The sequence below is a fragment of the Anser anser genome, assembly GCF_964211835.1.
Source record: "Anser anser genome assembly, chromosome: 3".
Lineage (NCBI taxonomy): Eukaryota > Metazoa > Chordata > Aves > Anseriformes > Anatidae > Anser > Anser anser.
The window spans coordinates 102,855,490-102,877,549 of record NC_139722.1 but is presented as its reverse complement, the minus strand read 5'-3'; the positions used below and the strand labels follow the sequence as shown (position 1 = coordinate 102,877,549).

Genomic DNA, 22,060 nt, shown 5'->3' with positions numbered 1-22,060 from the left:
GATGTTAAACATCTACTTGTGATAAAAACCTGTAATTCATCAGGCCCAGATAACTTGCACCTGAGGAGTCTCAAATACTTGGGGAAGGAGATTTTGCTTCCACATGTTAATTTTTAATGGGTCTTGAAATAATATGGAAATTCCAGAAGAGTGGAAGAAGACTGATGTTTTGCCAGTATTCAGCAAAGACGAACATGATGACCTTGGTAAATAAAAGCCAGCTAACCTACCATCAAAGTGGAGGTGAGGGGGGAATAATAGAATATGGGATTCAACTGATAAAGAATGAAAGGACAGGAAGTAATTAATGCCAGTCAGCATGGCTTTATGGAAAACAGGTCTTGTCAGACAAACCTGATTAGATTACAAATTTGGCTGAAAAAGCAACTGCTTCGGTGCAATATATTGAGATATTTGTAAGGCATTTGATTCAATTTTGCAAAATATTCTGATTTTAAAAAAATCATATTGTGCAGTCCCAGTGAAATGCCCACTAGTGGAATGGTGCTCTTATTGAGCAGCAAACCCAAAAATGAGTTATCACTGGGAAGCTGTTGCTAAATGAAGATATTCTTAACAAGGCTGCAGAGGGGTCAGTCTTAGGCCTGGCACTTGAACTTGCTGTTGCTGAGGTAAATATAAATCACTGCTGATGGCTTTGTTAATGTGACCTCTGCAAACATAAATAGAAAAGCAAGTAATATCGAAGTGATGTTACATGTTTATACTGCATTGGTGTGATTACTGACATGCCACACATTTTCAGTGATCGTATGTTTTGATGAAGTTGGAAAAAAAAATCAGAGGTTTGGAAAATAGTTACAAAACTGGTTGTGAGAACTGAATAAAGCATCTTACCCTGAGAACTTTGAAGAATGTTGTGAGCTTTCTTGATTGTAGTGTGTAAATACCTTGATAAGCAGAAAAGCAGCTCATCCTCTTTCCTTTTCCAGCTTGCCCAGTAAGCTGGGACAGAAGTGGTACACAGTCTTGCTTTGTCAGGAGTGCTGCCACCCTGAAGGGTTTCTGTTTCCACATCAGTATCAGGATAGGTTAAGCAATGGGGTGTCCCTTGTGTCAGGAGGGGTGCCTGACCTACTACATATAGCAGCACTCGTGTAGGTCATCTGCATCTGTGAAGGCTCCAAGACTTTTCTCTTGCCTGTAATCCCTCTCCAAGTAAAAGGGCAGATAAGATGACCCTGGATAACTCAGGAAATGTCCCGGCCAATTATCTTAGGGACAGAGGGAGCCTCAAGGAGTTATCGGAGGATCAAAGACCCTACTCTAGTCTTCAACACAGAAAAGTTGCAGCTAGACGACAAAAGGAGAGGCAGGGGAAGAATGTGACAACTTAATGATGCTATAGTGGCACGGGGCAAGATCCTCAGCTTGAGCGAGCAGGTGCTGCTCCTTCAAAGTCTGTGCAGAGATGCTGATTTACACCAGTGGCGAATCTGACATGTTATTTTTTTATTTGCTTGAGTCCTGCCGTGGCTCCATAAGCAAAGGTTAATGCAGGTCTGCCGGGGGCAGGCTGGAGTTAACGCAGAATGGCAGTTGTGAGGTTGCTGATTCTGATAAAAGCAAATTGTGAACTGCAAGCATCTGAGTGTTGAGTGTCACATTCACACCTAACAGCTGCCCTTGCCTGTTCCCCACAGTCATCCAGTTCTGTCATCATGATATGTTCCCAAAACCACATTTGTGCTGCTGTCACTTTTTGTCTTTGGAAATTTGTGTACAGGCTTTCTATAATGACATATTGAAATGCTTGTAAACTTCAAATGAGTGGATTAGAATATATTTAACCCAGGCAAATCGCTTCCATATATTAGGCAGAAACTTGAATCTTTACTTCTACTGGGTCCACAATCTTCCCTGTAGAGTAACCACTTGCAAGAGGGATGTTAATATCTATAAAGTTGGAGGAGGTCTCTGATGGGTGAAGGCAGAGAAGAATTTGTTCCCTTCATGAAAAAAAACAACTAAAGAACCTCTTTCTAGATAGATCTCTGGGTCTCTCACTACCACAGATATCTCTGAAGGATAGAGACAGACACCTCCGTGTGGTTGCCCCACTTCTCTGTTTCCACCAGCCCTCTCTGCTTGGGAACAGCCTGACCATCCACAGAGCCAGGGCACCTCTGGGTGTTTTGTCTGGGTATCAACACCGGGCAATGTCAATACTGTCAACACGTCAACCACCCATGGCACAGATGAGGAAGACAGCAGGACGACAGATTTTGTATGTCATGCCCAGGCCCCTCCAGGGTTGGGGAAACCAGTGATAAGCCGTGCTGGCAGCCCCTACCAAAACACACTTTCACCCCGATCTCCCACCTTGCAGGTTATCTCCTGAAAGCGATTAACTGCACTTTTCCTCTATTGAAAGGCAGCGCTTCCCAGTTCCTGCTGAGTTTTTACCTTCACACTTAATCTCCGGTTTGCAAAGAATAATACAGACCTGCCCTCACCTGCTGAAAAGGTGCAGTTCTCTGACCCCAAACCACCCCTAAACTGCCAAGAGTCCAGCAGCAGCAGCTGCCTCGCTGCCAGCAGGACAGAGTTTAGGGTGAGCCCTGAAATCTGCCCACAAAGCCTATTAAAGCAGTTTAGGCTGAGTTTTTTGTTGCTTGGATGGCAGCGTGGGACATGGTTCAGCTTCCCCAGCTGGGCTGCTGTCAGTACCTGCACTGGCCAGCTGAAAGTATCGAAGGATTTTTGGAAACATTAAAAAAAAAAAAAAAAGACAAGGTTAGTAAACCAGATCTCTCTGGAAATAATTGCATTAAATATAGAAGAGGTTATATGCGGTTTCCTTTGTCCTTTCTCTCCCCATGGGCTGGTGGCCTATGTTACTCCTTGTACCTGCCCTGTAGCTGATTTCATTGTTTATTCCGCTCTCACCCCTCGGTTTGCTGGGGGCCCTGTGACTCCGCCAGTGACTCCCTGCTCTGTTTCCAAGTTCAAAACCTCTCTGGCTAAAGTCTGCGGTGACACGTAACACAACAAGACAGCTTTCAGCACAGGGTGTGCAGCAGATCCTGGAGAATACCATCTGCAGGTTAGCAGTACAATTTCTGGAAGATTAAGTATTAAACCTAACTAAAAGTGACTAACAGGGATAGATCTTTTCCTGTCAAATGCTCACAGCTTTCTGTCAAGCACTTCCAAGGTTGTGAGTGAAGGTGAATGGCTCTACTTCTAAAGACTCCTTAATTTTAAGAAATTCAAAGAGCAGACACGACACTTTGTTCTTTGACTTTCTTAAACCCAAACCCTACTTCAGATCCTTTCATGAGCTATCGTCTTTCATATTTAAAGCATACGGAACGGAAGTTAAAAAAAAAAAAAAAGACAGAGGGGATGAGAAGTGTAAGTCTCTGCAGATGTAAGGTATCATTTAGCAACGTATCATTTTATCACCCAATCCTGCCAGGTCCCCAACACATCCTGTGGGGTACAGGATCCTCCCCTTGTCTTGTATGAGCAGTGGGAACTGAGAGCACTCAGGTCTTCTGCGGGTTGCTTAAATCTTCCTGGTATTGGACCTTTATTCAGCAATTGCATGCATAGTTATATGGATAAAGCCCCGAGAATTGTCATAAACTGATTAACAAGTCTGCATTTTGCAATACACAATATTTATTTAGGCACTCAAATGGATTTATAAAAATCCATGTTCAGATTCTCTGATGAACACACAGATAAAATAGGTAGAGCCAAAAGAGAATGTTTTATTTAAAGGTTTTGTATAAATATAGAAAAAAAGGGGGGACAGGATAAATACAGGATAAATACAGAATAAATACAGGATAAATAGGATAACTCCTAACAAAGTACTTACAAAACTGTTTTCATTAATAACTTATCAAACCAGTTTTATTTCTTGAAAAGCTCCGAAGTAAGTTAAAAGCTGCGCCGGCAGCTGGTTGAATTTCTCCTGAAGGGTTTGGATGGGGCTGCAGGCCGCTGGTGAATTTCACTCTTGTGAATTAATTCATGCATTATCTCTTGGAAAGCTCATTTTTTCAGAGTGGAATAAAGCCTATTTAGTAAATTATTATTTTTGTTTTTAAAACTAAATGACTGTTTATTAAAAAAGAAAGCGACTAAAATTCAAATTTTTCCTCATTACCTGAGGCATAATCAAATTGTCAGCTGTTCAACAAGGGTGATAATGTGGAACAGGAGTGTGATAACATTTGCCATCATCCCAGCTGGTTCCCCCAAAAAAGAAATCTCCTCACAAGCTCCTAACTGGTGAACCCACACAATTTTTGAGGAGCATATGACCTAGCACAAGGTATGATTTAGAAGTAATCATAGATAGATAATGCATGTGAGTTGTTAGACCTCTTTTTTTATTATTATTATTATTATTTATTTGGTCACAACATTATTTGAAACAGAAATTAAAACCTGACTTAATTAAAGGAGGTAAGAATTTGTCATTGACTTCAGAGTGACCATTATTTCACTACTGGAGTACTGGAGTATATAATGCCATGCTTCCAGATTTCAGAAGCAAACACTGGATCATTTAATTTTACCAGTGTCTACAGGTACTAATGTAGAAGGAAAAAAGCCGAGAACTTTTCAAAGCAGTTTACAATGTTATAGAAAGATCCAGCAACTGAAAAGGAAACTGGGCACATTTATGTGAGAAATAAAACATGCTTAGTAGCATTTCAGAAAAACAAACAAACAAACAAAAAACCACTTATTAATGACACTTTGAAATCAAGACTGGGTGTTTCCTACAAGTTTTGGTCTCCTTCAAGCAGGAATTAATTCAAGGAATTCAGTAGCTGGTGCAGCATAAGATGTCAGAGGAGATGGATGTATAAGCTGTGACACTATTTGTCTATCTATAATGGAGCCATCTATTAATCAAACTGGATTGAACACAAGGGCAGTTTCCCAGTTAATGCTAATTCATTCATATAGTGAATACATTATCAATTATTATTTTTAAATATACTTTGTTGTAGAAATGCCTATAATTAAGTCTAGACCTTTGAGCTAGACTACCATGAGCTACATTGAGCCGGGATACAAAGAGTAAATGGCAGCCCTCACTTGCGCAATGTGGTAGTTGGTTAGTCAATTAAATACGGCTTTTACTATTCCAACTGGATACACTCACTCCATGCCTGACGTGTAAATCTGCAGTGGGCCATGATTAACATTTAGCCCAGTGCTACAGGATGATAGCGTACTTTTCAGTCATTGAACCCATTTTCATTGATCACTCTTTCCTTGTAAAAAGGTGATGTTTTAGCTAATTCAAATAATGCCGGCCTATAAAGATACATTATTTTTGCAATGGCTCTAATTGTTTCATCATGTTATATTTCATCCTTTACACCGCAGCACTTCCAAATTCTGATTCTCTGGGTGGCCCTTACAAATAGTTGAGCTCACGCAGCTGGTGAGGTGCTTCACAGCCAAAAATGTGATGGGGCTAGGACAGATGTGGCTACACCTACTTAGGGACATTGTCAGAGCACTTTTGCAAGCTAATTTCTTATTTCAAGTTAGGTTCTTCAACGTTCCTCTTTTATTTCCATTTTACTGCTTTACTTTCTTGTGGAAATTTTGAGCATCAAGTTTTAACCAGTGTGTTTAGTCAAAAAGGAGCTTACCAAAGATTTGCTGTTCAAAAAATTTAACATAAAACTAAATACACAGATACTAATAGCAGAGATTACATCCTTTAGAGGCTTACATCAGTCTACGCTGCTCATGAACTACAAGTGGCACCAGAAACATTTTCATTCTCTTCAGTGCTTTACTCATATTTCTGAAAGGAATATTCTTTTGGTGCTATATCAGGGTATTGTAAAACCGATAATTGCATGCAGCATACTTGTGCACAAAACAATAACATTTTATTAACACAGACAGCTTTAGCTGTTTCTCTTGGGTTGCGTTTTATAGCATACCGAATTTCAATAATAGATTTATTCTTAATGTTAGTAATTATTTTGAATAAAATCAGTGTGTTGTTTTTTTTTTTTTCCCTTGGAGTATAAATTTTGTTATATTTACAACATGGCTGTTGATGTGATATTCAGACTTGTAGGTGTGACAGCAACAGGGACTTGCAACAACAGGGCCTTGTTTGTTTCTTTGCTGCTTAATTTCTTTATTATCAAGAGAAGCCTAACCCTTTATGCTGGCTGATTATGACAGTTTCCCATTAATTCCATAGGACTTTTTGTGCTCAGACTACTGGATATTATCCAAAAGCCCCAGGACAGGGCAGTCAACTTTCCATTCTCCACTCCATGACCTGGGAGCCACAAACCATGGATGACAACACTGGACTGGCTGAGGCCCTGACATGACTCAAGGCAGGGGGGGAGCTGGCCAGCTCTGGAGATGCCTTCCCCTGACTCGTTTTGTGATCTCTTGCCCATCCCACCATCCTTGGTGGCCTTGCTGCCCCATACTACCAGGCATATGGCCAATCCCCTGCTGTTGCAGCCCTGCAGTGCCTGAGGTAAACCAGGATGGGTGCTGGGGGGACCCGGACAGCACCTTGCCCTAGTTAGGAAGCAGGCCATGAAACCAGCAGCCAGATCCGAGCAGCAACTGCCCATGATTCTGTGGCCTAAGACTTGTGTCTTCGGAGGCCCTACTGCTCTAGACGGGGGCTCTGGTGTTGGCGGTGCTAAACCTGGAGCTGGGGGTCAGCCTCTTCTCACAGATAACTAGTGATAGGAGTAGAGGGAAAGGCCTCAAGTTGAGGCAGGGGAGGTTTAGGTTGGAAATTAGGAGACATTTCTTCTCAGAAAGAGCAGTCAGGCATTGGAATGGGTTGCCCAGGGAGGTGGAGGAGTCACCGTCCCTGGGGGTGTTCAAGGAAAGGTTGGACGTGGTGCTTAGGGACATGGTTTAGGGGGTGATATTGGTAGTAGGGTGATGGTTGGACCAGATGATCTTGAAGGTCTCTTCCAACCTTAATGATTCTAGGATTCTATAATGACCAGACAACCCATTCCAGGCTCGCTGCTCACAGCCTGGCTCCAGAGTAGGGCTTTCCACGGCGTGCAGCCTCGCCCCGTAGCACCGAGGCCCCCCCTGTGCTTCCCCCGGGGCGGGTGGGCGACTTCCCGGGCGCCCCGCCCGGCGCCGCCGGGTTACGGGCGGCTGCGCCCCGGCCGCCCGGAGGAGGCGCTCGGCGCCGGCCCTGCCACCGGGCGGGACCCGGCCGCGGCCTTCCCGGGCGCCCGCTGCCGGCGTTGCCGGCCCGGGTCCCGCTTCCCTCAGCGATCCCGGCTCCCCTTCCCCGCGGCGGGATGCGCTCGGAGGCGGCGCCGCAGCCGGGCGGGCTGGAGCGGTTCGCCAGCCCCGGCAAGGGCCGGGGGCTGCGGGCGCGGCGGCGCTACGCCGTGGGGGAGCTGCTCTTCGACTGCCCGGCCTACACCGCCGTGCTGGCCGTGGGCGAGCGGGGCAGCCACTGCGACGGCTGCTTCGCCAGGTAGGGCGGCGGGACGGGGGGGCCGGGGCGGCTGAAATGAAAATCATCTTTTATTTTGTGGTACTGCCTGCTGGCGGTGCCTCCCCCCCGGCTCGCCGCGGGAGCAAAGCTTGCCTCCCCTGCCGCGGTGCCGTGGGGAAAGGCGGTGCTTCAAGCTGCTTTTCCTCGCTGAAGAGGTCCGGAAAACGAGGGGAAGCAACAAAAAATAAAGTTTCGCTGTTGCTTGTACGCTCACAGTCGGTTAGATGCACGGGTGACTTCTTGTGGGATGTTTAAGTGAATCCCTCCGGTTTTGTAGCGGCGTAACGTGCTCCCATTTTGATGAGGTTTGACAGGGGAGGAAGGGGCTGCGATTGCCAAATTCATGCTTTGCGTTTCCGCGTTGCGAATGCCTTATCTGCGTAGCGCTTCCTCTGTGTCCAAACCCTTAGTTTTTTGGTGTTTTTACGAAGGCCGAGCACAGGCAGCACGATGAGATGAGAGGCTCGTCACCGCAGGGCCACGAGCGTTTCCCAACCCGAGGCCGTTTCACAGCTCCGACGGCCTGCGTGCGGCCCCAGCCTGCTGCTGCCTCCAGCTTCCCTCCCAGGCTGTGTGCCAGGCAGCGTGAAGGAGCCCCGCTGGTATTCCTCTGGTTGCCATTGACCTCTCGATGACAGCCACCGAAGCAAAAAATATATTGGTTTTGGCTTAACCTTAGAAAGTTAGTCACAGACATCACACCGTTGCTCTTAATTTTCAAAACCAGTAGGGTTTTTTTTGCAAGCCCGCTGAGGAAGCACAGTGCCTGACTGGTTATAACTCAGAGCACATGGTAGTGGGTGCCCCAGTAAAAGAAAGCCACTGTTGGGCTTTTAGTCTCGTTATCAGTAAGTGCTGCATGCATGTGTAGACTGAGAAGCAGACCAAAGAATATAATTACTACACTCTAACAGGTCTTTTCGTCTCTTGTCCTGTCATCTCAGCTCACTTTTCATTTTCTTCTCTTTTATCTTGATCTTGTCCATTTTCTTTCTGCTTTACATCACCTACTTATGTTACCTATTCACTTTACTCACTTTCTTTCGTTGCATATGAGCACCTAGTGAAGCCAGTGAATTAACTCCCATTAATTCGAAAATACTGTGGAACTGAGATGATTTCCCCCTCCTTCACACCTGTGTCTTTAGCTAGCCCCGTAGTTTCTTTCTTTTTTTTTTTTTCTTTTTGTGTCTAACCATAAATTTCCTTTTGTCAAAGAAACTGGCTCTTTGCCTGTCACATCCAGAAAATTTCCCTCTGGAACGGATACTTTCCATTCTCAGTTGACGTGGAATAATATCGTAGTGATAATAGTTACCTAAGAATACTTAGGTCTCAGGGAATAACTTTTAAAGATCATCAGGGACAGTGTATTTAAATGCTGCTTAATCTCCATGCCAGCTTCTCCCGTGAAGTTCTGGAGGAGCACAGTGATCATGGAAAACACACTGAATGCAGTACCACAGGAGTTGCAGTGCAGTAGTCCAAAACCTATTTCACTCCGGAGTGATGTTCCTGTAGAAGGAAAAAATCTCACTGATGTGTGTAACTGGATCTGTCTGTGCTCAGAAACAATATCTGCTCCCTGTTGCACTACAACTGAAGTAGAAATAAACTAGCATATATAACCAAAAAAGGGCCTGATTTTAACTCTATTCTTTGAAATTGCAGTGTTAGGAAGGTTGTGGGGCCAGCCCTGGGCTTGCAAAGAGATGTTTTCTGTGCCATCTTAAGACCGTTGTAGTAAAATTGACAGATTGAGACTCGAAAGATGTATTTGTGTCTGGTGATATTTGTTGCTTTAAATAGGCAGCTGTACTCAAGGTACGTGCTGTCAGCCAGCAGTCGTGATGTTAGCCTGCCACACTGGTGTCTTCACTGTCTGCTTTGCCTAGGCCTTGCAGACTCCACATGACAGTGACCTCTGTGAAATGCTGTTCGCTGTCGTGTTGGATGAGGACACTTGCCCCTGTTTTACTCAAATGTGCACCTTATAAAAGTTATCTCAGTTTAAGACAAATTTTGTTGCAACTTATACTGGGTGTGTATACATTTTAAGTTATTTGGTACCACAGAGATCTCTACTTCTGTCACATCAAAATGTCACATGTTGGGTGACACATTGTATTTTTGATAGGTCCTGCTACAGCACATGTACCTTGAAGCAGAGAAGGACCTTCATTTTGGCAGTTCCCTGTGCTGGGATACACGCAGATATTAAAAAGTGCAAGCCTTAGGTGACCGTAGAATACACAGCTGTCCCAGCAGCCTTTCCAGGACAAGACAGTAAGAGGCTGTGTGGTGACAGATGATACAGATTATTTCGTATTTTAACATGTTTTCTTGGTGTTGGGAGGTGGTTACTCACAAAACAGCAATCACGCTTTCTGTGGCCAGACAGAGAAGGAATGAAACTGGAAGAGCAGAAGCAAAAAGTTAATATTGGTGAGCAACTATATGGTACAACAGGGAAGTTTTGAAAATGAGGAAAAGTTAGCTATAGGCATGCAGCTTGCAGTGGCAAAAAAAAATGATACTGTCAGTCCAGCAGCATAGCATCACACATTTCCAAACCTGGTAATTTAGGACAACAGAGTTGCTTTTGCATAATAACAGATGTTAGGGAAAAAAAAGCTTTTGAAACTCTAAACAAATCAAAATGGTGTCTGCTGTCCAAAGGTGGAAGCTGCATTTTTCTGAAGGAAATACAATTTTTGCTGTGAAATCTTTGCTATACTCGGTTGATTGTGGTGTTACTAGATTAGTCCCCAGTAAGTGGTGCATCTCTGTTAGTGATACAGGATACACTTGTATTTCACTCAGCTTTATTGAATAGAACAACTTCTGTTTTCTTTTTAAGGAAAGAAGGATTGTCCAAGTGTGGAAGATGCAAGCAGGCCTTTTACTGCGATGTGGAATGTCAGGTATGGCAATGCAATTTGTGAGGATGCGGGGAATGCTGAACACAATTTTTTGTGTGTCATTAGTTGTAGTTGTCATTAGTTGCCTCTAGTTGTAATTCTGGGTAATAGTAGGCCAGGCAGCTTCAACATCCCACAGATGCTGACCATGGAGTTGTACATCGGACAGTTACAGGATTTGGACGTCGTCTGCGTGAGTCTTTCAAGATCAGTAGCTCCAGGGCTTGGTACCACTGAGACTCTGATTAGAGCTGCCTGTCAGCCCACTAATTATGTCTGTATTAGTTCTTTTTTTTAAGCACAAACCAGATAATTTAACAATAGCTCACTAAGCTGGTAGGAGAGTCTGTGTCTAAGGAAAAAAATCAAATCACTAAATATCTATATTAAGATCTTAAGGGCCTTCTTTTTAAAGAATCTTTGCAAATATTGTGGGTGGCTGCAACTGACAGTAGTCAAAACCATTTGAAAACTGCCATGCTTTCTCTCTAACTCACTTATTCTGGCATTCTTTTATATGCTTTGTATTATAAAAACCTCACAAAGTAGAATATAAGTGTGCACCAGAGTGAAGCAATATGAAGACTTCCAAAACATTTGTTTTAATTACATTTTTACTTACTGGAATAGGTATCTTTCAAAAAATATTTTTCCACAATCTAGTACCCCGAATGCTTTTATTTCAAGGCTGTATCTTATTGTCCCATTGTGCCATCTGTAACGTTCTCCTTCTGTTGCCTCCCCCACCTTCCAGCTTTCCTACACTGTCTTAGTACGTTGTGAGTGAAACAAATGGCCTTTTTGGTTTTGAAGCAGCATTTGGACTCAAAATGCTTCAAAGAAATAAGATTTTTTTACAGTATTTGCAATACTGAAAGACTGTCAGCCAGCAGTTGCACTGAGAAGAAAGGAAACATTTACTGTCTGAGCATTCTTAAAACCCTTGAGAGAAGTCTGGAAGAGTTTTTAAAGACAGTGTAGTGAAAAATCATGATTCATTCATGAGAAATGCTTACTTGGAAGAAATGCTTCCATTTGACATTATTTGTTAGCAAGCTCATAACTAGGCGAGGGAAGGAAATACTTGGAAAAAAAATAATTTGCTGTTTTGCACTTTCTGTCTGAGATTCTGAGTTTCTTCTCTTACCATACAAGAGAAGCAGCAATGGTTTGTGGCTCACAATGGTTTGAGAAGCAGATAGTTGTCATTGCAAGGTTTAGTGAAGAAGGAAAGCTCCTGATTTGTGCCAGGAAATACAGCAAGTAGATATCACGGTGGAAGTACTCAGACTTACTTATGCTGGTCTGCACACCTTTTACCTACAAGTCCCTTCCTCAGTCCCTCCCTCAGCATCCTTTTGTCTGTCCTGCAACCATGGCAAAGTTTATACTATAAGCACAAGTAGGCTTCTTTTTATTTCCTTTCTTTCCCCCTGAATAAAGTCTTGTCCATGTTTTACTTTCTTAACTCTTTTTTATTTTCCTTATGGTCAGAATTCCCTTTTTATAGCAGGGCATCTTCCAAGAAGATAAAACTGAACAGCTGAAACTGAGTATCCTTAAAACAGCAGGAGATAATGCTCAGCAGAAGTCTGTCTGATATGTTAATGAACTAAATTATTTTCTACCTTTAGGTGGGTGGTATGATCCTTAGGCATAAAGGTGTTTGATGCTGCGATGTCTAGACAGTAGTATGACACGCACTGGTACTAGCAATTTACTCTTACTGATGACATGCGTATGGCTTTCGACTTCTTAGTTGATGTAACATTGTCTTCCATGTGTTGGGCCTTTCTGAGTCGGTCTTAGGAAATTTGTGAATGTTGCTGAGATTGAATTCTTTGACATTATTTCAAAGTTACCTTCGAGCATAATATTCTCTGGAAACTGGTCTCCACTGACTGTACGTGACGCACAGACAATCTGCGCTGTATCTTCATCCCTGTCTTGTTCAAAGGCACTTTTCAGCAGTTCAGGAATTCGTTGTCAGAGCCAAAAAGGACATCTTTGCTTGATACTGAACTTGTAACTCTGGCACGTACAGTAAATATTTCCCTTTTGCCTCCATGGATGTGAGACTTCTTCATGTGATGCTAGTAAGGGCAAGGCTGTACTTGAAAATTGTTGTGTCATTGTTCATTTGTTTTTTATTTTTAGTTAATTTTCTCTGTAAATCCGCATCTTCTTTGCTTAGTTCAGCTAGAAATTATATGTACCGTAAAAGGACATGGTATGATGTCAGTGTTGGTTAGTCCCTTGTTATTCTAATAAAACTCCATGCAATTCAGTTTGAGAACTGTTCATTGCATGATGCATTCTGTACGGGATGGAATAACAGTTTCTTCTCAACTTACTCTTTTCTTAAAGACTGGCTATACCATCATTCATTTACAAGATTTTTTTCTAGTGGTGGGGAGAGGTGGATCAGAAGGAGATGAGAAAGGTGCGAAGTGTGCAGGCAACAGATTTTTTGGATGTCTTTTTCAGAATAATAGATTTTATAATTGCAGACATCTTCCTTTCTCTAGACTACATTTTGATTGAACAAGATTTTTTGTTTTTGTCAGAATAACTTGGTTCTTGAAAGCAAAGTTAGCGACATTGCACGGATTTCCTTGAAGGCATCATTTGGACTGCTGTCTGAAGCCATACAATAGCCTTGTTTTGAGGTTCTTAACACACTTTCCAAGCATTTAATGAACGAAGCGTCACAACGATGTCTGTGGCATTTCTCTTCCTGCAAATGGGGTATAGATGCACAGATATGCACTGACTTGCTGACACAGGTGGTAGAAGGGTGCATCTCCTGCCATATGGCCAGGCATTTAGCACATAGAGTAAGTCCTGCGTTGCAGTGTGATTTCTTTGCCCTGGTCACCAGGGAGAGGTAGCGCTGAGGTGTGAGGGCTTGATCCCAGGGGAAAACAAAGTCTTGCAGTGGTGTAGGGGCTGATTATTTTCAGGCTCGCTCTGTGCATGCACGCTCTGGGCCTGGTGCTGATATGCACCCATTGCCTGTTTTGCTGTATTATTTTGCTTCTAAGACATATAACCTTAAGTCTGATCTGTGTTTGCACAGGCGTGGGTTCAGTTGCAGATGTGGGGCACGTGAGAGTGGAAGTCATCTTCGCTGCCGGACCTTGGTGCCTTGATTTTTCAGTGGGTCGGCTGGGTGCAGCTGAGGATGTAGCCTGAGTTTGCTGCTGCTTTCCTTTCCCAGCCCCTAATCCAGTTCTCCTTTTAAAAGGGTTTGTGAGTTCCAGCTGATTCGTACCAATTCTGCTCTTCACTATTGGCTCCTCAAAGCCCAGGCCTGTTATTATAGTAGTGGCTTTCAGACCCCATCTGCAGCTGTTCAGGTCTTGACTTCTTAAATTATAATAATTTTAGTCAAACAGCAGGAGACCTGTGCTTATCTTTTCTCCTCAGAAATTAGCTGCTGAAACACTCTGAAGAGAAATGTTTTAAGAGGGTTATGTGGCTGCAATTGTGGAACTGGTGAACTTGAACCAGCTACTGGAGCTCCTCTTTCTGTTATTACACATAGCTGTTATTTATCCCAGACAGAGTGGAGATCAGCTAGCCAAAGTGCAGAAAGAGATGTTTTTGTCATGACTTTCCGCATTTGAAATACATTTTGCGTCAAATATTTAGGGGTTACTCTTAACATGTCATGTTAAAGAGTGTTGTAGGTGGTATTTCCAGAGTAAGGGAAACGTGTATTTTTGTCAGCTAGTAAGCCTCAAAATGGAGTTGGAGATCTGGAGGTGGCACTAAGCGGGTGTGTTTTAAATGGGACCTTGCAGAAATTGTCCAATCCTCTTTGGCAAGCTGTAGGAGACACAAAAATCTCGCTGTAGCAATTCTGAGCAAGAGGACTTTGACACTGCAAGGCCCTGGTTAAGCCTGCATTTGGCAAGAGTCCATTCCCCTGCCCAAAAACTTTGTTCTGGGTATTTTTTTTTTGATAGATGTCTCCTGTCAGCATTCTGAACATTAACCCATGGAAGTCAAATACTCTCTCTGGCACAGCGCTCAATAAATGGTGGTAGGGAAGGATGTGAAGGGTGTGTGAAACTCTTGCCTTTGCCATTTGATGAAGGACTGTGGATAACTTTACTGGAAAATGTCAGGGATCAGGAGATACCTCACTGAAATTCAGTTAGAGACTAGGATGCCATTGGAGCGTAACCAGGTTATGAGCATTTGAAGAAGTGGGCTTAACCCCTACACTGGCTTGTCAGGCATTTCTGTCAAGTATTTGTGTGTGTTTCTTCTCGATCAAGTGAAATACAACGGAAAGTTTACATCCTACTGAAAAATTCCGTGTGAGGAAGGAGGTGCCAGGAGATTTGTTTGGGCTTCAGTCTTATTCTTTGAGAATTACGTGTCTTTCTTTTTTTTTATGCTGAGATACATGTCAACGTTCTGGGAATTAATCCAGTAGGCCTGGACAGTGGAATCATTTTGAAGAACTCGATGGAGAAGATTGTTTCCATGCTTTGATGTGAAAAGCACAAGGTTTAAAGAGCTTCCGTTCCAAAAATGTTGTCACTTACTCCTAAACGAAGGGAAAAACACTGAGGGTGTAATGAAAATAGGAAGAAAATACCATTAATGTAGCATTAGGGGTTCTGCTAGAACAATGCTACCTGTTATAATTCACACTACTTAGAGAAAACCGTGGAAGAGAATGCAAAATACAGTCCTGCTGAGATCGCAGGGAAAGCTGCTGTCACGGGGTTTCCATCCCAGGTATTACTCAGTCCTCAGTGCTCTCTCTTCTTGTAGTGTTTCAGGCTTTTATCTCATTTCACACAATTCAGCCATATCTTGTCCCTTTAACCTCCCTACTAGTTCACATAACTCAGTGTGATTCTGCCTGGGGAAGGATTTTAATTAGCAATGCGTAAAGAAGAAAGGGAACAAACGGGTCTTTCAAAACACTGCTTTGAGACACGCACGGGATTCTGCATTTGATTTTGTTTTATCAGGTAATCTCTCCTGTTTGTTTAACCGGCGTGTAGGAGTGCTGGTGGTACAAAACTTGAGCTTCTTTTCCTTTGCTTCTTGCACACCCAGAAAAAAGGCTGGAGCTGGCAGGTGGTGTGGGTGCGCCAGAAGGGGTGAGAGACGAGGCCTTTACTTTGCAAATCTTCTCTGCGTTAGGGGTCCTGCGGATTCCTAAACAAAGACTAGCAGGAATTTTCCAGAAAGAGTCTTGGGGCATACATAGGAAGGAAGCCTCTGGGGGGGGATGCACTTTGTAGTGTGACAGCTGTAGGACAGTTGAGAGTGTAATTTCACATGACATGATTACAGCGTAATATACTATTTTAGTTTGCCTGGTCTGCACGGCCACGTCCTCTTAGAACAGCTACGCTTTAGCTCCTTTCAGGCAGCCTGTGCACTGTTTTTTAGGGGAGAAATACCATCCTGAGGTATTAAGGACAATGAGGCTGACATTGTGAGGGGCCGAATACCCTTGCAACGTTGCACGGCTTCAAGTTCTGCACGAGGCTGGGGCGGGCGTTCACCTTTCTTTTAATAATAGAATGAACTCCGAAAGCTGCTCGTACACAGAGCAATTAAACGTCCCTTTTCAGTGGAAGTGGAACGTCCCTTTTCAGCTTTCTGCAGGCTACAAGAAGCTTTTCAAGTTTTTACTTTCAATCAATTAGAAATTTGTGGGATTTGTTGTGATTCCATTCCTCTGCTGCTGTTTACCACCAGTTTAAATCTGGTCTGAAAAAAAAAAATTGGTGCTCCCTCTACAGGCAGAAGACTGTGGGTTTATTCTAAGACACGAAATGTGTCTGGGGAGAGAGAGAGAAATAAATAATTGCACATTGCTTGAATGTAGAAGAAAGAACCTGAACGCACCTAAACAAAGATATAAAATGAAATTTGATGCAGTCTGGGGACAGCCCATGCCCAGCTCTGCTTGCCATTGCAGTGTTAATCGGATTCTGTGCTAATCTTTGAAACTTTCAGTTGCTGTGGAGGAAGTCTGTAGGGTGCAAAAAGCCAGTGGCTTGTGCTATCCCTCCAAGTTTTATCGCATGCTGAGCTAGGAGTATACTGTACGTTCTTAACGAAAATGAGTTTGTCTTTGTAAGTGTGTTTTTGTTGCCCAGCTGTAGTCTTATTCTACAACATTTAAGGAAAAAAAATCTGGTAATTCTATTCAGTAAGTCTGGTTTTGACCTTACATATACTCGTTCGTAGTGATTGTGAATCCATTGACTTCAGACACATTACTCCTGATTACACCAGGGTCATGTCATAATGAGGGGCCAAGGTATTAAATGGAAATGAACCCAATAAAGCCATCAAGCTTAGACCTACTCTGTCCTCACATGCTTGATCTGAACAATAAGAACTGGTGATTTATAAATCATGTTCTCTGTTTGCTTCTTCACCATTTAATTCTTTTTTTCCGTTGAATAAATGAAGATGTTCTGACCTTAGCTCATCCCTTGTGAATTTGTTTGAAAAAAGCAGGATAGCTGTACCCCTCCAATGTGACTCAAGCTTTTGTTCAGAATTAGTGAGCGTCATCTTATTTTTTTAAAGGAAACACATTTTACTTGACCTCCAGGATCTGGCGGGACTTGCTGTATCCTCTTTTTCATCACTTTATCTTCACGGCCTATTTTTTGACAAATATTTTTCTACCTTTGCAGAAGGAAGACTGGCCAATGCACAAGCTGGAGTGTTCCGCCATGTGCGCTTTTGGGCAGAATTGGAATCCCTCGGAGACTGTGAGGCTGACGGCGAGGATCCTTGCCAAACAGGTGAGCAGAAGGCTGGGCTTGGGAGGTGCGTTCCTACTCCGGGTGCCAGGGAAGGCAGGAAGATGAAAATTGACCTACAGTAACTGTCCCCGCAAAGCACATGCCTGCTGGCTTCCTGTGTACAGAGGGGTGTAATACAGAGCACGAACAGCTGAATGAGAGCACCGTCAAACCGCTGCAGCAGTGTCAGGGCCATCCTGGTAGTCAGCTGCAGACTGATGGGAAGACAGTGAAATGCCAGTGAGGTTTTAAGTGGTACAGCTATGGCTTGTCACCAAGGTAATGGTTGAACAGAGTCCAGTGAAGCTGACTGCTAAGTTTCACGATGTGCACGGTGTTTCAGCCTCTGTTCTGGTAGATGGGAGCTCGTGGTGACATGTGTGGAACAGCACCAAAGCTGTGCTGGTGGCAGAGAGAGAAGAATGAGCCTTGGTGGTGCATGTGGTTAAAGTCTGAGGAATGCTCCCAGTGTTGCCTCTCTGCAAGCACAAACATCTTTATGAAGCAGTTGTGTGTTGTACTATTTTTCAGCTATAACTCTGTAGCACTGTACTCTATTATGCCCCATGCATTTGTGAGTCAGCAACACCTCTGAGACACTCAAGTGTCAATGTTTACCATTACTGGAGTTCACTGATGAAAAATGGAGACTGAAAGAGAAACTTCAGGCTCTTGGTCTTTGGCGAGAAAGAACGTTAGTAGTAAGGCAGTGAGACTGCAATGTCAACAACCGTTTCAGCGTTCCTCACTATATGGAAACTGAGGATAACACAGGTCCTTACAGCGAGGGAAAGGATCCATGAGTTTCAAGGTTATTACACTGTGTGTCTTTGTAGAGCTCTAAACTCTCTCCGCAAAAACAAATCCTCTTTGAAGCATATTTGTGTGATTGAGGTCTGCTTATGTGACAAGGGCGACCTGGATATTGTATGTAGTGAGGATTTTGGTGGCCTGCTGGGAAGGTAGCTGCTCTACTTGCTGTGTGTGCCGATGCGTGTGTGAATGTATGCGTGTGTGACTTAATTAAAGCATGGTTTAGTGGTGATCCACAAACAAAATCGAATGTTTAATGACAAAAAGTCATTGGAATAAATTTGTGCTTTTATTGCTTACAAGGAGGGGGGAGAACCCTACATGTCATATAAAAGCTAAATATGCAAACCATAGTCCCTGAACCTCAGCTGCTGGGCCACCTGCAAAGCCATATTTAATGGCCAAGATTACAAAGAAGTGGCCTTAGGCCAACAATGGAGCATTGCTTTTGAACTCTGTCAACAGCCAGTTTATTCACTTTCCTCAAAGCAAAGCCTGTCTCCTGCCTGCTTGCTATTGTTAGCAGCTTTCTGGGTGTCTAGAACAAAGCAAATGACATATTTAAAATACTGTTCAGTTTATGTATATAAATTTGATAGGAGTTAATCTTTGGCTGCCTAATTTGGTGCAGAGCGAATATTGCTGTGGCTTTACTAAGGGCAGTCCATTTAACTCATTGCTGGTTGACTTCTATAAATTCCATACATGTGTGGATTTGAGTTATTGTTTGATTTACAGGTAAGAGTTCCCAGCTTATAAAGAACAGACAAAAGCGCCTAATTAGAAACATTAAAATATTTTCTTGTTGTTGCTTTTTTTTTTCCTCCTTATTGCTAGAAAACTCACCCTGAAAAAACGCAGTCAGAGAAGCTGCTTGCTGTAAAAGAGTTTGAGTCACGTAAGTAAAAAAGGCTTGCAGGTAAACAGTTATTTATATTCATGTTTGCTTTACCCCTTTCTCCCCCTCCATCAAAACCTTTCAGAGCATCTGAATTATTTTTTTTTTTTTGAGAAAGGGGTAAACAAAGAGAATCGTGGTTCCTAGTTTTTTTGAAAGTGTAGTGCTCTTATTTCTTCTTCTCTCTCTCTCTTTTTTTTTTTTTTCTCCCTTGGCTGCTTGTGGGGGTTGTGAAACAAGGGTGAAAACGTAGACAGAATTAATTATGTAGCATACATCCATCTCATGGCTTTTCTGGTACTCTAGTGTCTTTTGAGAATTGTAATGTTGTAAAATTAAAATAGCTGGTATTTGTTACCAGGAGGCATAAAATCAGAGACAGCACAGTTGCTTGATGGTGACAGTGACTAAGGGGCTAATTGCAGAACCCTCTGGACTGTGCTTCAATATCTGTCACTGCCAGTCAAATCTGACATGTTATATGTGATTGTGTTGAAATTCCATGTCCTAAGTGCTCCAAAATAATCCAAGGAAGGAGATGAGGCAATGGCTTGCTTTTAACTGGAAGGCTACTCTTCACGTCCTGTGAGGCAGTTAGAAATTGAGCAACTAGGGGACTAGTAACTGTCCTGGCATAGTTTTCACTGGTCTGTCATTTCTCCTTCTTGGTGCTGAAGGCAATATACAAGGAGACAATAGGTTTCTGTGTTCACAGTTCTCACTGATGGCTTCCAAAACCCTTTGTAAAATGCTGAATAAATGCAGCCATTGCTAGAACCTGAGGTAGCAGAGTAACCAAATACAGCAAAATTACAGCTTTATTTGCTTCCTGTACGAAACCTTCCATCACAGCTCTTGAGACAGCTGGGGAAATAAGGGCGAAAAGTGCCAATGTTTGCCTAAGGCAAGGATAATTTTTGCAGGTAGCTTAGTAAGTGTGAGGTTGAGGAAGATGGGTAAGTGCTGAAATAATTTCTCTGTATTCTTCTGTGTTGCAGCGTGTCTTCAATAATGTATTAATTTGGGAGCTAAAAGGCTGAAGTGTGTGGTTGTTTTTTTTTTTCTTTTTTTTTTTTTCTGTTGCAATGTCTCCCTTGTCCTCTAGGAGCCCTTGTTTTGTTTCTTTTTTGCTAGTAAGATTCCCCTTACTGTTTCTGCCCTTTGACTCTCCTCTCACCACACTTTTGACGTGTTCAGGATTAGCCTTACTCTTCATAACAACCTGCACAGGAGAGGAAAAGGCACCTGGCTTTCAGCTGGAAGCTGAAATCTATTGTTTCTGGCTTGTCCTAATTATCATCAAATTGTTGCATTTCATTTCTCCCAATATTTTTGGTGACTCTCACTCACATCTGCTCTTACAAATCCTTTCCCCCTTCTTCCACTGTTATGCACCCTTTTCTCTTCCAGCATGTATTTCTCTCTACTGGTACTTTGAGCTGAAGAGGGGAAACTGATGTGAAACTCTCCCATCAGCTGAGAGTTGATGTGCTCCCTTAGAGCACGAGAGAGCTGGTGGCCCTGCTTCTATGAGAAGGAGTATGTGGAAAACCTTTCCAGTACTCTGCTCCTGAGGCAAAAAGAGCCTAAGGGAAAGAAGGAACCAGGAGTTGTCATCTTGCTCACTCCCCATGGACCAGGCATAAAAGGGTCCTGTGGGCCACAGCTTTGGCTAGAACTTGTCAGGGGCCTGAGGGTAAATCTCCAAACAAACCCATAAGGGAATACAGTTGGCAGGTGTGCCAGGACATGTCCCTGATGTTCCTGCCATCTCCTGTTATCCTCATACACCTGCAGATCAAACGCTCCTCCTTAACAATCACCCTCCAGCCCACAGAGACACGAGTGTCTCAGGCACTTAAATCCTGAAGCGGGTGCCTGCAGTAGGTCAGGTAGGTTGCCCTCCCAGACACCCTCGTGTTATCCCCCTCTTATTGTAAAGGGAATCCTGGTGACGAGCCCCAGTGTTAATTGAACATCAGCCTTCATTAGGTCCCTGTCACACATGGGCCTCTGTGCCAGGAAAGGCCACGTCCTTTAAAAGCAGGGATAAGCAGCTTTCCTTTGCAGGAGCCTGGCCTGGTTTAACTCATTAAGATTAGGTCTGGATGAAGACCTTTTCCTTGTGTAAAGTGTGTTTTAAGAAGTGTGACATCGAGGGTAACTTCATACCACAGTGGATGGGACCAGGTAGCTCATAAGACTGGGGCAGACTGCTGACAGTACCCACGGTAGATGTGCTTATAGAGGGCCTGGGATTGCTCATCTGCTTGCTGGGGTTAACAAATGCCTTTTAAACAATGTAACACTTTGCCCAGCAGAGATAAATTCATGTCCAATTACCTGTTAATATAAAGGTGTTAGAAAATGTTTTTTAATCTTGCATGTTCTTGTACTGCACGTGTGGCCTTGGCAGAAGAAGCATCGCATTTATGGAAGAACAGATGCTTCTTGTGGTACTTCCAAGCAGCTTTTCCTTGAGGGGTTTCTGTTTAAGTCCAGGCTTGTTCTAACTTAAGCCTTGCTGCAGTTCGTGGGGAGTGTTCCTGTTACTGAATTGGAATGTATTCTTTGTCCACAGACCTTGACAAACTAGACAATGAAAAGAGAGAGCTGATTCAGAACGACATTGCTGCTCTTCATCACTTTTATTCAAAGCACATGGAGTTCCCTGACAATGCTGCCCTTGTAGTTCTCTTTGCACAAGTAAGTTGGCTAGATCGCAGTCTGCTCAGGTTGGTGGCACTGTAGGAGTTCAGCCTCTCTGAAAGAGGCAAAATCTTAATGGCAATGGAGGTGATAGCTCTTTGCTTGTTTCGGGGAGAGCTGAGTGTGCTTGATGGCAAAGGTGCACTTCTGTGGCCAGAAGCAGCTGGACATCTCCAGTTTCAGTAGTGAGGGGAGAGATTCTTGTCTGCAGACTTCTTTATGAGATGCTTCTCAAACATTGAAGAAAAGGAGAAACAGCCCGTAACAGACCCTGTAAAGTTAGGCTGTGGGCCAAGCACAGTGCAGCTGTTGTTGGACATGCACAGAAGGCTGCTGGGTTGAGACCCTGTGAAGGCAGAATCCTTTCAGGCTTCCTTTGTGGAAATTCTTGCTGGTCAGGCCATCGTTG

At 43.3% G+C, this 22,060-nt stretch overlaps 1 protein-coding gene across 1 annotated transcript in view; it reads left to right on the top strand.

Moving 5' to 3' along the window:
- Nucleotides 1-7,153: 7,153 nt before the first annotated feature.
- The window catches only part of SMYD2 (SET and MYND domain containing 2), a 28,966-nt gene continuing 14,059 nt past the window's right edge, over nt 7,154-22,060 (top strand). Inside the window, 5 exon segments of the mRNA XM_083832016.1 lie at nt 7,154-7,492; nt 10,374-10,437; nt 17,121-17,231; nt 18,882-18,942; nt 21,524-21,648. Of these exon segments, the coding sequence (XP_083688142.1) occupies nt 7,311-7,492; nt 10,374-10,437; nt 17,121-17,231; nt 18,882-18,942; nt 21,524-21,648 (543 nt within the window). The 5' untranslated portion in view covers nt 7,154-7,310.